Source organism: Trichoplax adhaerens, genomic scaffold (genome assembly GCF_000150275.1).
Source record: "Trichoplax adhaerens TRIADscaffold_1 genomic scaffold, whole genome shotgun sequence".
NCBI lineage: Eukaryota > Metazoa > Placozoa > Uniplacotomia > Trichoplacea > Trichoplacidae > Trichoplax > Trichoplax adhaerens.
Window position 1 is genome coordinate 6,573,890 of NW_002060943.1, and position 16,462 is coordinate 6,590,351.

A 16,462-nucleotide genomic window follows, 5' to 3' on the forward strand; every position below is an offset into this window, starting at 1 on the left:
GACGAAGCATATAATACATGCTTGATAAGAAATAGAATGTGATTAGTTGGTCGGAGTTACAACATAAGTAAGTACTTTCTTATAAATCCATAATAGGGATGTAGAATACTTTGATTCAAACAGTCTTGAATAGGTATTCGTATATAATATCATGTCATACACTTTTATTCGATAGGGAATAAAGTAGATGCATCATCTCTGCTGCTGGGCTCTTTAATTAATATGAAACGTACAGTTATCGCTCTTTCTTCTCCTCGCAGTAACCTTCTTTCTGTAATTCTAGTTCTTCTATCCATGGTTTACTTCTTCAGGCGATTTACTAAATATACTGATAAAAAGCTAATTAATACACGTGTATTGAAAAATTAAGAGTTTAACTACGGCTTTTCAAAGTAGCCTTACAGTTATGCTACTTCTACAAACTGTAAAATGCAATACTAAATGATCGTGAGTAGACTAATAAATACAATCCGCTCTAATAGCACTATACAATTAAATATCACATGCTACTCAGGCGTATAAAGAAGCAGTACTTGAAATAGGCATTACATACATGTATTCTATAATAATGAGAGACTGCAACCGTACTGGCAGTCCATACAGTAATGCATCTACGGTAATATGCTTACTTCAAGCTTTTCTAAAAATAATATGCTAATTATTCTATACTGGATGACGTAATGGAATCGTTGTAGGCTCATGATGTAATTGGTAGATAGGAGTAATGGAAGTATTAAAAAATTTATAATTTCGTAGTATAACAACGGGCATACATTATAAGAGATTCAACAGCGAACGCATTCACGGGAAGCTACTTAAGACTAGCTCAAAATTAGAATATGATTGTTATATATGGAGCAATTACATATACAGCATACTGTAAAGTAGTATTATACAGTATATAGAATGATTAAAAGTCGTACTGTAGAATTACAGTTCAAAATGATTAACGTTCTAATTATGTAATTATCATTTTAAGCTAATCTTACATCTTATATGGATAATCATTTAGCTAAACCATAAGTGAAGTAATCTAGCAAATGTATGAATACCTTCATAAATTTATTAATAAACGATTCTCAATTGAACCTACACCGCTTACCACGAACATAATAATGATTGCATGTATCAATAATTGTTTAGCTTTGTATACTAGCTTATTTTTGGATGTGATTGCGTGTATTTCTTATTGTTAGAATTTTCTACTATCTAAAGCAACTGTTATAATACTAACCAAACTGATGATATCAAAATAGTATACCAGTTAGGATATGATTGCATATATCCGTTATCATTGACCTTATCGGCTAGCTGATTTTTAAGATACGATTGCATATATATTTAATAGATTTTTTTGTCTACTAGCTAAAGTAGCTGCTCTAATGCTAGCGAATCTGATGCGGTCAAAACAATATAGTATAACACTGTAATATACAAGCGCTACCCTGCATATTGCATAGTTGTTAATTTACGTAGTTGCATAACTTACATTTTTTACGCTATAACTGTAAAGTTAGTCAGTAAAAGAACAATAATCTACATTTCTGCTTTGATATGATAATTATAGCTGTAAAATTCTTGCTTTATTTAGCGGACTTTACAATAAACTGGAGCTGTAATATCTGCAGAACTAACATATAATGCTACTACTATTGCAATTAAGTTCGGTTTACAAATGACAATTATAGCAGTAAAGTTCTTATCACATATGATGGACTCTGCCATGAAGTAGAGACTTTGCTGCTGTAGCGCTCATCGTATTGTGCAATCGCCACAGCAGTACTAGATAAGCATCCAATTCCATAAAGGTAGCTGTTACTAATCATATATAAGGAGACTATCACCATTAATCGTGCAACGTCTGAGCTAAATTTTATATTAAGAATCGATATTATCAACTTATTAAACTATTTTATCTAAACAGTTAAAATTAATTTGGTATGCTATCCAACAAATTATTTGGAGATGGATGCATCTATACTGAGAGTTCTGATGTTAAATCATTTAAAGGAATTATACTAAATGGTTCTGCAGTTGAAGAAAGCTAGCTTCACGAAGTCTTAAAATACTTTCTATTGAATTAATGCCCGTAGCGCTTGTGTGCATATAAAAATGCTTCAATAGTTGTTAATTATTGACGACAGGATTTGTTTAAATGGACGAGAAATGACGAGCCAACTATCCATTTAACTGAATGAATGCTCTATATCAACATGGTATACTCGCGTTGTTATAGATTAGTCTTATTGGTCAATATTTGCAAAAATTTATTTAGCTTGTAGGTAATATACTACAGTACATCCTCATTATTTATATGGAAGTTCAATACGTAATGAAACAAAACGTACATGAGTACAGATGAAACCTATAAAAATGCTCAGGGATTAATAAAAACTTGTTTACTATGCGATTAACATAACAATTTAAGTATGGCAATATACGTATTTACTATCCTGGCGATTACAATACTGTATAGTAAGGCAGTTCCCTCTACTTATGCTTATGCGTATTATTAAATATATGCATGAAAGCGATAGCAAATCATTGCAACTTATTACTACAACAAATTCCGTTTCATACGTTTTTATTGGTATGTTCCCATACCATGACTACATCGATCTATGCTATATACCAAATAAATTTGTGCTTCCATAAAATATCTATTACATTGAAGAGCAACATTAGACCTGGCAAAATCTCATATGACAAAGTCATCTCTCAAACCGTGTATTTACTAAGAATTCCTAATACAACAGGAATAGATTGTAAATTCGGATAAAACTAAAATACCAAAGGTCTAATCGATCTCTTTAGTTTACAAGTCCATACGCTCATGTCATATATCAGAAATGAAATTACACCAACAATTACAGAATGTGCCAGAAAGACAACATGTGCTTCATTTCTCCTTATTTTCTAATCAAGGTGTTCTTCTAAAACAGTTGACTTTCCAGGTGGCCCTACGAAGAAGGATTATAACAGCAATCAAAAATTGATATAATAACAAAGTTTGCATCAACTGAATCCTACACATTAAAAGAATGGATCTTTATTGTAGCAATTGTCTGAAAATAGAATTATCCTATTCTACTATGATTTGGGCTTCTACCTTAACTGCTGCACCAACATTATTAATATCTAATAGGAAAGTGTCATGACCATATATCGAGTTCAGTTCATAATAAGTAACTTTTTGATTGCCTAATATTTTAAGGAGAGACCAATCCGTGAATTTTTGTTTGTTAAATTTGAGATAAAACTAGTCTTACCCGCTTGTTTAAGTAAATCCGCAATTTCGGTCTGTTGCTGTATAGGAAATAGAATATCTGTTTTCACGCCGATAACCTATAGACAATACGTTTCGCAACAAATATGCGTTAATAAACTGCTGTTTAAGAAAATATATATAAAAAAAATGATAGATAGTCGGAAAACTAACAAGGGTAGGACAAATAATTCGTTTTACTCCTTCAACCATTGAAGGAAAGCCTTCTCCAATGTCAAACAGATCAATTGCCTAATTTATTAATGGTGTTAATTAAGATAACAGATTAATACTTATATCAGACTCAATGTGACTATTAAATCATTTTCCAAACCTTGGATAGATATAATAGAGTATTCGGATCATAAGTAAGAGAAAATTTTTCCCCCTAATTATACGTTAGCGCAAAGAGACAGTTACCATTAGATTATCAGTAAATAAAATGATACCCTATCAAATACGCTAAGGTATTATTCGTACTTGATGTTCTATGTATTCTTCAATTTCAAATTGCGGGCAAAAGCTGGGTTCCTCAGTTCTCTTCCTATGACCGAAGCGAGTTTCCCACTCAGGTCCACTACGATATCCGATAGTACCAATCTCTCTATATAGCATATCCACATAGCAATTTAAGTATCAGGATAACAAATACGTATACTGATATACTATTATTATTACTATCATGTCTTCAAGTAACGCTTAAAATACACTCCATACCTTGCTAATTTCATTCCTCTTTTAGGAAAGATTCCATTGTAATAATAGCCGCTATTCCAGTTTGGATCTGTCATTAAAACACGTCGTTGAAGGTAACGTAGGGCAATAGCTGTAGGTGTCGGTTTAACACAACCAGAAATGCTAATAATTCTACAGTAATTAAAAACAGTATAATAATTAAATATTAGCTTTCAGCACTACCATGGACTTTTAGAGTAAACCTATAAACTATATCAGTTACGGTAATTTTTCTCATCTACGATGCAAACGCTATGATTGTAAAAATAGTATAATTATTAAATGCTAGCTCTTAGCTCTGCTATGGATTTTTAGAGTAAATCTACGAGTTATATCAGTAGCTATGATTCTTTTCATCTACAATGTCCATGCTATGATTGTGATTTTATTGACCTGTTAACACGATCCGAATATAACGCAGCTGTAGCAAGAGCCTGCATTCCTCCCATTGATGAACCAACCGCAGCATGAATCTGTAATGCAACATATCGTCATTTTATAAGTCCATAAGCGAAATCAATTTTGCTTGATTATTAATATCTTAAACATAAGAGTGTATCGATTTGAAATTCCTACCTTATTTATTCCTAAGTGATCTAATAATAAAAATTGCGCTCGGATAGCATCAGGAATTGTTACAATAGGGAAGGTAGTTGCATAATGCTGTAAAAATAGTTATGACCGTAAGATATAACTTGGATTGTTTATTGCAATTAGAAAGGATAATAACATACAGAATCTGTGATTGGATTGATAGAAGAAGGCCCTCTAAACGAATAGATAGAGAAAAATTGAATTTATTGGACTATGTTACCATCATCGACAGACGAATTGAATTATTTATTCGCCTCTACATTTTGTAGGTTTATCAGTTATACATCTCTGATAATGTTAGTTCACTCAGTTAACTGAGGAAGATTATGACTAACCAGTATATATGATGCAATGGGCAATAAATCACAGTCTGAGCTATATGACTTACGTTGATCCGAAACATCCACCCAACAAGTTAGTGCAAATAACAAAGAATTTGTTTGTATCGACAGCTTTTCCAGGTCCGATAAAATCTTCCCACCAGCCGGGCCGTCGATTTTTCTTCAGTATTCATAATTATAAAATGATATAGAATGAATGAATCCTACGTTAACGATGGATATTAGGAAGCTCCATTCGGTATACACTGCCAGAAAGCTTGCAATACCTTAAATTCAGCGCTGAATAGACAATTGATTAACAAACAAAGCAAACTTACCTCAGTACTTCTGGCATGTGAGGAGGCGGAAATGCCAGTTTGCAGTAAAACTGTATTATCTTTACGTTCATTGAGTGTGCCCCAAGTCTCGTAAGCAATTTGCATTTTGGGTAGGACGCCATGTTTTAGCTTAAATACGTTGTCGTAGCGAAAAACCTCGTAACCATCGTGTAGTTGCTCGTAGTTAGGTTCCGGGCCGGGCGCAAATCTTGACAGCGTATAAAAGAAGGGGAAATTAATGATATGCCATTAGTACGAGTGCTTTATTTACAAGCTCTATGAACACTGGAATATGTTATCGATAATTCTAATAAGAAGCAAAGTTTTAGAAGTTTATGCACAAGTAATCTAGCAAGATTGAACCATTGATGACTGCCATATATTGTTAGCTGGTATAAATATAGTAAGCGCAGTAGAATGAGACAGGAATGCTGAGCTAGACCACGTCAATTCAAGTCGGCGTCCATAAGAGTAGAATATCAAAGATTGATATGCGCTAGGAAACTTGTCGGTTTAAATCTACAATAGTTATAAGAGCTACTAATTGCTGTAAGTTAGAGACTAGAGTACGTAAATCAAAGTCGGTATTACATAATATTAGAATAGCAAAAGATACCAGTATCTTCTAGGTAAGTAGTAACTTTAAAGAATTAATTATGCTGCATTTATATATATATGGTTGATACGTACTAAGTAAATTGTCACTTTACTGCAAGACTAATTATTGTTAGAGTCATTTTACTACTCGAAAGAAATCGTCCAAGCAGTGTCAAAAGGAAAGAGTTTCTCCAATTGCCGGGAGAAATTGCAGATGGAAGTCATAGCAACAAAAAGATTGCATCATCATTCTGCAGTAATTTTTTTTTTTGATGAGAGGAAGAGTTTAAACAAGTAGACTATGGTATTTCAAGCAGTTATGCCTGTCGGTGGCTGCTTTAGAAAACCAGCATCAAATCGACAGCAAGCATCCAAATGCATGGAAAGTTATCCAGCTATAATAAATGCCTAGTCAATCAATTCAAAATTTTAAAATCGAAAACGCTTGGTGAGACCTCGTATGGCGTACGTATGCCAGCTATGATGTAGACGAGTGGCAAAATCAGCAGCTGATAAACTGATGATAATAACATTACAAGCCATGATATGCTGTAAAGAGGGACTAGTCCCTGATAAGACTATCATCCTACTGTATTCAATAGGCAAGCTAGCGTTTGATCCATGATGTCAGGATAAACATTTGCTACGATGAAAATAATCCTTAACAAAGTCATTTTTTTGATGAGTCAATGTCAACTTGTCTCTCTGTACAGTCTGTCATTGGTTAAAAGTTCTACACACCAACATCGATTAGAGACCTACTTTTGCAAACAGGGGAAATCACTCGTATTTCCTTCAAATACAGGATCACTTGTATCTAAATGATCTAAAGGAGGTATTTCAACTTGTGGCATATTGATAGTTTTCTGATTACAAGTTAAACTAGCCGATCGATGATACCAACGTCTGCAAAATAACGATCGCCATGGATGACGAAATATTGCAGTTCTATAGGCAGCCATCAAGGAGAATAGTGGAAAGAGAAGATGAACAAGCTGCTTGTATCTCAATGATATTAGGATAATAATGACCAAATCAAGGAAATGAGACCTCAATCGATACTTTGCTCTCTCTATCTGTCTAATCTACTGTCTATCTTCTTCAAATACTGGCTATGGCTTAGCTAGTTGCAGACAAACTCGTCTGGATTTTCCTCTTCTCTAGTCTCCACTGCAACGATGAAATACGATGACGAATCCACTCCCACCATCAGTCAGTCTGTCCAGCTGGCAATGCATCCGTCAGTGTCAGCATCCTACGTCAGGTATGATCGCTGTGATGATACGCAAAGCATTATCCGTGACTCATATTGATCTATGGTAGTTGAGGAGCTGGTGGCAATGGTAAAGTTCCAATTTTTTCCTCTCGTTGGTTAGTCATTTGAACTATGTTGAGACGGAATTTTTACCTTTGAAGTTAGGATCAGGTTAGACTTTAACTCAGAGCATGCAAAAAATGCCACATTCACTCACTGAGTTGATTAACCCTGACATGATATGATGCAAAGTGGAGCAGGAGCTGGACGACCAGAAGCTCAGCTCAGGGTGGAGTGAAGTGCGTACCTACTGGTACATGCCTCAAGACTGTATCGTTTTCTATAGAAAGGTAGACGATATTTGATCTAGCATGACCATGACACTGCAATTTGTGGGGACAGGCCGGCACGAGCAGCTCAGTGTGCAAAATAATTGTCACCATGTCAAGCCAGTACGGCTAGGCTTTTAATCAAGACCTAGCCTAAGTGGGCAGTCGTTCACTTTGCACGTGGTTAGAATACAGTATTAAAAGGTGACCGTGGTGTTACCGCAGCGACCACTTTGATCATTTCAGTCTCGTAGCAGCTTGATGAAAGATGGCCAAGATGATGGCTGGTAATCGATTGAAATTAGCATCCAATTCACGGCCACTGTTGGATTTGGTCAGTAAACGAGGTATCAAAACCACATCAATTCAGCTAGAGAATTATCGCTATCGTTTTGCAATTGCTGGAGGTGGCAGTGGTGGTATCGCCATTGCAGCGAAACTTGCAAAGAAATATGGCAAAGGAAAAGTCGTTATTATCGAGCCATCGTCGGTAAGTGGGTCATGCTGTTGCTGTTTAGGCCAGCCATAATACTGTAATAGGAATCGATTTGGCCTGATAGTGATTAGCTGTTGCATGGCTGATTACATCAGTAGATATCCAATATGGCCACTTGATGAATAGAGGATCACGATGTTGCATCAGCATAGCGATCGATATTGATGATGACGTTATTATTATTATTACTTACTTGTACTAGTAAATTTCCCGTTCAAATCAACGGGTACTTATTCGACGCAAAGCAATACATTATTACAAGAAAATTGGCAGCTACATTACTATCTTACTATCTATGCTTCTGAGATAGGTACAATACTCCATCAAGCCCATAGAATAAGTACATTATTACATTAGCTGTTTATGTTGTATTCAGTGAATGATCTAAAGTTATTATTGACCAACAATATCGAGTCTACTCGTGACTTATCATCGCACCGACTTCCTTACCTGCATAATAACAACAATAATAATAATGATATTATTAATCTCCCAATGATTAGCTACTATTCAATCATGAGCCATGGATAGTAATTTTATATTAATTTAGAGTAAGAATAAGAATGATGTAGCGATAATAGAAGTAAGATGACATTGCTTATGGCTGCAGTAACCTTCGACAGTGACTCACAACTCACAGCAGCTCTCAACAAATTGCCAATTCTGATACAGTGGCCATGGCGTCTAAGCATGATGCAATAAGGATGTCTTGTGTCAAGACGGATCTTTTTTGTCTATTGAGAACGAATGAATTCGATGAAAGCATGCTTACTACCACCCTTGGTTCAGATCATACATAATCCATTTTTATTAAGCATTACATTGCTTATAAAACTCTTCAATTCAGTGCCTACAACCTTTATGATGTTAACCATAGCATTCATAATTAGACGTGGAAAACGTTAGGATCAAGGCCAATAAATGTTATATATATCATAGATACATCGACAATCCCAACTCATGATGCGTGGTAGTACAATCATTCACAGCTGTAGTTATACCGATAGTAGGAATTATCCGTTCTCTTAATTTTGTAGGTTCCAAGTCTTGTCTCGTATACCTTGATTCATTCAACGGACGTCGCTAATTAATTAATCGATGGTAACGCGATCCTTTAGTGTAGGAATCATGATCCAATTCATTCAAGAAATGAATTATTCGCTTTATTATCGAGGCTAAATAAAGTTCATTCTAATTACAGCTCGTACATCCATTGATTAATCGTACGATTAATTAATTAATGTATATCTTGATTCAAGCAAAAAATTTCCTATTCACCTATAGCATAAAGTAATACCATAATATGAATTACAATCTACGCACCCCAGTTACAGCGAACATTTGCCAGCATCTAGCTTAACTTTTGAGATTAATGTACATAAACAACATGAGATTGAGTAACTTAGCCGCCACGTTATGAGAGCGTCCATCAATGTAAACGGGTATAGCACACTTTATCCATTAGGTTATATGTTATCTGCCTCCCAATGATGCAGATTAAGATTCTGTAATGAGATCGCATATTTATGATAGGATAATATGGCTTGCAATTCTGCAGGTGCAGTAAGCTCTTGTAACCCTAAATTACAATCTTGCGCACCTACGAGCCTTTCCGCGATTGCATAGTAGATATCAGTACGATGAAATGAAGCTAAAGTATGTAGCTTACAGACACGTAGTATCCGTCTTCTGATGATGTAGATTAAGATTTTGCAATGATATCGCATATAATAATGGTATGCCTTGCAATGCTATCGGTGCAGTAAACTTGGACAGACTCCAATTACGATTGTGGGTCTCTACGAGCCTTTCAGCTAATTTACAGTAGATACCAGTACGATAAAATGAAGCTAAAATATGGAACAGAATACAATCTATCCTTGACTAGTACCGTCCAGATGTTGGCGCTATTTCAACTTTCCGATTGACTAATACTGATATGATAACTGTGTAGTAAATGATAATAAGAATAGTAATACGATATCATTTATGCATATGGGCGTATTATTAAATTATTCATTAGCAGTAATATCATGGTACTGTAGTATCCGGACCACTTCCAGTAATGAATTCAAATTTACTATTGCTACATCAAACTAAACTAAATTAGGCAATCTGGTATGCACGCGAGTTCATTAAAATACAAGATGCAATCTGAGTCACTGTATAAATTATATTTTACACAGCGGCGTAGCAGCAATCCGGTATTCAGCTAAAGAAAGTTCTAGTATGAGATCAGAAGGGGTCCATTTGTAGCTTAAAATTTAAATTTCACAAGTATCGTATCGCGGCGAGATCCAATGTTGCAATCATGCGTCCCTCCTGCTGAGTAATGTGAGCGTACGTTTATGGCATCATAGGCAATCTTAAGCTTCGCCGGTCAAGAATGCCTTAAGGATCGTGTAATTATAAATATTATTTACGTCAATTTATTCTATTTTTCCAGGTTGCGAGTCTCTAGTTCAAAAGACTGGTAAACGATTGCAATTAAATGCGCCATATGTTACATAAAATAACAAATTAAGTAATAGTAAATATTCATTACCGTATTATTTTAATTAAACTGACAAGAAGGCTCTACGCTCATCACCAATATTGACCACATTGATACGGAGTAAGGGTTTTATAGCCAGATATCAGTTGTTTTATAATTAATTTTATAACAGAATCCCGTGTATATGTACTGTACTTTATTAGAGATTGTTTTCTACCATCTCCAAATTGTGGCCCTGCTGCGAAAGTCATAATATACTGATCACACCATGCAATACCTTGAATTACTCATCTTGCATCTTTTACTATACCAAGAATTTCTGAAATGCAATTATAAGCAGACCTCTTTTATTAGTTGGCATGATATGCAGAAACGCGAAATAGACTATCGCTAAAATAGTGTCAATTTTTACTCTAACTCAGATTTCTTAAAATTTAGCTAATTTGGCCATAAATCTGCTGTAACTGAATTACTAATCAGAGCATTTGTTTTATAGACTCATTACTATCAGCCATTATTTACCTTAGTTGGTGGTGGTTTAGCAGACCTGCCAGAATGTACGAATGCAACAGATAGCCTGATACCACCAGGTTGTACACTATTAAAAGATGAAGTCAAAGAATTTCAACCCAAACAAAACTGCTTGGTGACTGGCGATGGACATCAGGTCTTATATTGTGTTTACCAATAATAATATCTTATTTACTATTTCATTCAAATCGACCCTTTATCGTAGTAATATTAACAACAATACTCTTAAACAATTCTTACCTATTTCTAATAGGTTCATTATGAGTACTTGGTCATGGCAACCGGTATTGCTCTCAACTATGACAAGGTAGCACTTTGTATTTTGCACTTTTGCTCTAAATCTAATAATCGGTTTAAATATGTATACAAGATGGGATGAAATATTAGATCATTTAACACAATACAATTTAGGCTGCTCAAAATGAATAGATTACAGAATAACATTCAGTACTGAACATTCTCCTTATTAAATGTACCTTGTACGTTAGTCACAAGTTAGGGCTAATCTTTTTATGTGCACTTCTTTACTCAGAATACTTACTTTTCTAATTGTTCATGCTATTCTCGTGACTCAATCAATATATTAAGCGAGCTGTATTCATACCGAGTGAAAGCTTTCTCTCGATAATGTTATCAGGTTGAAGGATTAACGGAAGCTCTAGAATATAGTGACAACGTTTGTACCAACTATTCACCTGAGTATGTGCGCAACACTTATTACTACATGAAAAATATGACCAAAGGAAATGCTTTATTTACTTTTCCAACTCCTCCGATTAAATGTGCTGGTGCACCGCAGAAAATTATGTATTTAGCTGATGCTCATTGGAGAAATGTAAGAACTTGTAGCTGTTATACGAATTTTCAAATTGTCAGTATTAAAAGGAAATGATCTGCTGTTTCAAATGTACAGTTTCTTCTACGAGTTGTTCATACTTCTTAATCTAAATGTATTATATCCTTTAGTATATTATATAAGCAAACAGTAGAAGCCTACAGTACTTTGGATGATTAGATATTTTTAATATCCAAGAATAATTCAATTTTATCTATTGCCGTAATATAAAAAATTTATGTTATCAGTTTTAATTTTATCAAGATCCAGTAGTGGCTATAAAACAACGGTGTTTTTAATTCTATTGAAGCATTTTATAATTTTAAATGCTTTCAACTTAGGAGGGAGTTCGAGATAACATCAACATCCAATACTATACGGCCTTAGGTGTACTTTTTGGGGTTAAAAAATTTGCCGATGCATTAAATCAGATATGTGACGAGCGTAATTTAACTCGTAATTACCAACGTAATTTAGTCAAAATCGATCATGTAAAGAAAATAGCGACTTTCGAGGATTTGTCAAGCGAGAATAGAAAAAGAGAAGATTCTCCATACGATTTTATACACGTAACACCACCGATGGGACCTCAAGAGGCCGTAAAAGATAGTGAGTTAGCGGATTCGAATGGTTATGTCGATGTTGATAAGCATACACTTCAGCATGTTCGATACCCTAATGTTTTCGGTATTGGCGATTGCACTAACACTCCAAATGGTAAAACTGTCGCAGCAGTAGCTGCTCAACTACGAGCATTATACAAAAATTTGAAAGCAAGCGTAGCTGGCACACCATTGAAACCCAAGGTTAGCTAAGAGTTATACGAGGATTGTCATATAAATTCACATTAATAACATGATACTCTATTTTATAGTATGCTAATGATATTAATTCATGCATACACGAAACAATATGCACACAATGTCCATAATTATTAGGACATCATGCGTTTTGAAGGAGTGTAACTAATTGATTCAGTCAGTAATTACTATATCGGAAATGGCTCATTTGAATTTGAGTATATCCTTCATGATATCAATATTCCGTTACTAGTATGACGGCTACGCTGCTTGTCCGCTTGTTACTGGCAATAGCAAGCTTATCCTGGCAGAATTTGATTACGATAACCAACCGTTGGAAACCTTTCCATTTGATCAGAGTGAAGTAAGTTATAAAATAAATGATTTTAGGAAATATCATCACTGATTATTAGATGCTCAACTAAAGGTGTCATTCTGCACGTTTCTATGATGCATTTTAGGAGCGTTATAGCATGTACCTCATGAAGAAATATTTTCTACCACCTCTATATTGGAAAAGTTTATTAAAGTATGTCTATTGAGTTTATTTTCTTTGGAAGGATGTGTTGCGTAAATAATATTTAATATTAACTTTAATCATATGGATAACTTTTAGGGGAACATGGCTAGGCCCAAAAGAGGTTAGAAAAGGATTCCAAGCTGTGAAAAGACAAGTTGAGAAGGTTGCCTAGGACTTGGATTAATTCGTTCTGGAGCAATTATTTTGTATTCATAAGTACTGTATATCAAATATAACATGATGATTAGTATAATGCTTAACGGATACACTAATGCAGCTTGCAAGCCTTGCCTATTTTTAGAGATCAGAACTGTTTCTATACAATCGTACAAGGGAAATGGTATAGAAAGATGTAGTATAACCCATTTTTAATAATGCTCTGGCTAATACTCGCGTTTGTTGTGTATCTTCTAAGTGACTTATGATAAAAGCATAAAATCGTAAACGGAATATATTGTTTTGTTATCAGTCCTCGAAAAATCGTTACAAATGGTACAATGAAAATTTTTGATGAAATCACTATTCTAAGGTCAATATGAAATTTAGGCAATAAATGCCACAGCAATATCGGTACATATAATATTGTATCTGACGGACTGTTTGTATGAGTAGTACATCAAATATGTCGTACAGGAAATCTTGTTCAGTCTTTGATAAACATTGCAAGAAACCGTTGAATAATTTCGTTTACCTAGTAACTGTGGTACGCGTATTCACGTTATATTAGATCTTACTACGTACAGTATGTTCATTATTGGACGTACACATAACTGGTGTGCGTACCTGGACGTAAATGAATAGGCCTGCTAGAACTCAAATTCTTTTTCTTCTACAGTTTACATGCCACTATTTAGAAATTAATTCTTACGATCCAGCGTTGCAAAACTTCAAAATAAATGATATCTCGCTATTTTTAACTACAAATAACTACTTCACTCGCGACAGTGCAACATTATTACAGGTTGAGAATTGCTTTCCTCGGCTACTCTAAAAATTACTGATACTTTCATACAATTCCTACGAATATCTGTACATTTATTATGGAAAATTATATTTCTTACAAGCATAATTAAGAGTAACAATTAAAGCCAAGGGGTTAGGACTAACATCAATGCTTACACGGCATCAGGTCATAATATTACGCACAGACGCCAATTAAACGCTACTGAGCAGTACAAACAATTCATGTTTACGTTTTTTTCAATAAAATAGTGGAATAGGGACCAAAGCGAAATAAGGGATGTTTTACTTTATTTTTAAATTTAAGGCATTAATTTGCATGTGACAAATTAATGGTTAACGTGATCATTACAGTACAGTATTACATTTTTTTCAAATATAAATGATAATATTACGCAATCTTCAAAAATGAATAAAAAAATAGACTACGATACTTGGATATAAGCTAACTTTTCATAAAAATTTGGGATAATTCTATTCATAAACAGTTACACATAATCACTCACGTGAAATATACATGTGGGCGATTTCGCCAAGTTATCTTCATAATTTATTAAATAAAGATATGGATGTAGACGAATGCTACAGTTACTATAATCTATCGTAGCACCTATTTATATTCAAAATCCTATATCGATTTCACATGCTTCACTCTATGAACTGTATATGTAGAGTGAATACTAAACGACATCGTGTTTCGATTGAGCAAATCCTTGCTAACCTAGAACTAATTTTTATGTTACCTTGTTGCATGACTAAAACTTATGTTTTCTTCTAATTATTCAAAAATTGTAAATCTATAAAAAAAGAAGGCCGAGCATATCTTAAATATTAGGCATAATGGGTACCAGACGCTTTATCGGCCGCCAAAAGTTGTATCCAAAAAAATCTATGGCATTATCCGAAAAGGATATTTCTCCAATCCGTTCCGTGTTTTTGTGTTGGTGAAATATCACTACCTGTTGCAATGATTAATAAACATAACACATAAACAATACGCAGCGATCAATTTATTGCTGCAGACATTTAAGTAATCAATTTAGCTTACGATTATCAAGTTCTGGAGATTTGCTTCGATCTCTGTAAGCGAGGAAAAAAGAAAAAATTACAATTTAATTCTAGTTAAAATACATTCAAATCCAATTAGAAATGATACTCCCAATTTTTCACTTTGACTAACCTAACAGAGACGGAGGTATCTAGATATTGGCTATCATGAGCATTTCGAACTGGCGAACTTGTATATTCCTAAGTTTAATCATAGTTATGAATAATAATCCACCGTTATGTAAATGATATTTTCTGTTTTACGTCTAAAAGGACATTTCTGGTAACCTTGGAATCGAACGTGTTGTTGGCAAGCCTGGACGGGAATGAGCTCAACGGAGAAGAAATAACCTGAAATCGAATAAAAATTTATCAAAACCGTAAAGAAATTGTTAAGATTCATGTTTTAAATTTTTAATACATTAATACTATTAATGTAGTAGGATATAAGTAACCTGATAAGGTTCAATAGCCTGTTGACCGTTGCTCAATTGACTTTGCAAGAAATTTACTTTCTCCTTATATCTTTGGAGTAAAGATAAAAAATTAGAGAATGTAAATACTTTCTGTAAAATGCTAATTTGCATTTAATGTTATACAATACTTTAAATATCGATCCTGTATTTTATTCTTTTCCATTTCTGATTCCTTAGATAACAATTCGATTACACAGATTAATACCTTAAATCTACCAGTAATACCATTAGCCGAGATACATAATTTATATTAATATTGCCTTCTATTTATCCTTTACCTTTAAATCAAATAATTGTCCCAACATATTTTGTTTTTCAAGTAGATTATTGGTACTGGATTGTAGCGTTCTGGCGTTCTTTAAACATAGATTAGTCGTAACTATTTAGTATTATAAAGAACTGCACCCTAATTTGATCAGGTCTTCGAAACGGATAAACACTTACTTTCTCTAAGTGCTGTGTCAAGTTGTAGACACGTTCCTATTAATAACATTGAAAGTAAGATTAATGTTGTTTTTATTGTTACTCAGTAGCCTAGATTTTATATTCCTTACCTGAAGAGAATTTAAGGTATCGCTTCTCTCCTTCTGCTGAGCGACTATAAAGTCATAGAGACGATCATACTAGTATTATTTTCCTTGGAAGGAATCTCCATTTTTAAACAATCCTATTTAAGAATTGGCTATACGATACCAGATAATCATACCTAGCTTCTCTTTAGAAAGTTCCTCAAGCATTGCTTTTTGCTTTTTTAGTTCAGATACCAAATACGCTTTGTCTCTATCACTTTTACGGATAAGTTCCTAATAATTAAAAATCAAATTAAAACACTCATCATAATGATATTTAACAATAGCCAAAGGAAGATAT

The 16,462-nt window shown here is 34.1% G+C and overlaps 1 protein-coding gene across 1 annotated transcript; it reads left to right on the forward strand.

The window, feature by feature from the left end:
* Positions 1 to 222: 222 nt before the first annotated feature.
* Positions 223 to 13,281, forward strand: TRIADDRAFT_49680 (uncharacterized protein; the record flags this gene model as incomplete). Its single annotated transcript, XM_002107942.1, has 9 exons — positions 223 to 297; positions 7,804 to 7,923; positions 10,920 to 11,090; positions 11,208 to 11,261; positions 11,592 to 11,789; positions 12,131 to 12,595; positions 12,843 to 12,953; positions 13,051 to 13,118; positions 13,206 to 13,281. The coding sequence occupies 9 exons, from the start codon at positions 223 to 225 to the stop codon at positions 13,279 to 13,281; spliced, it is 1,338 nt and encodes a 445-aa protein (XP_002107978.1).
* Positions 13,282 to 16,462: the final 3,181 nt, after the last annotated feature.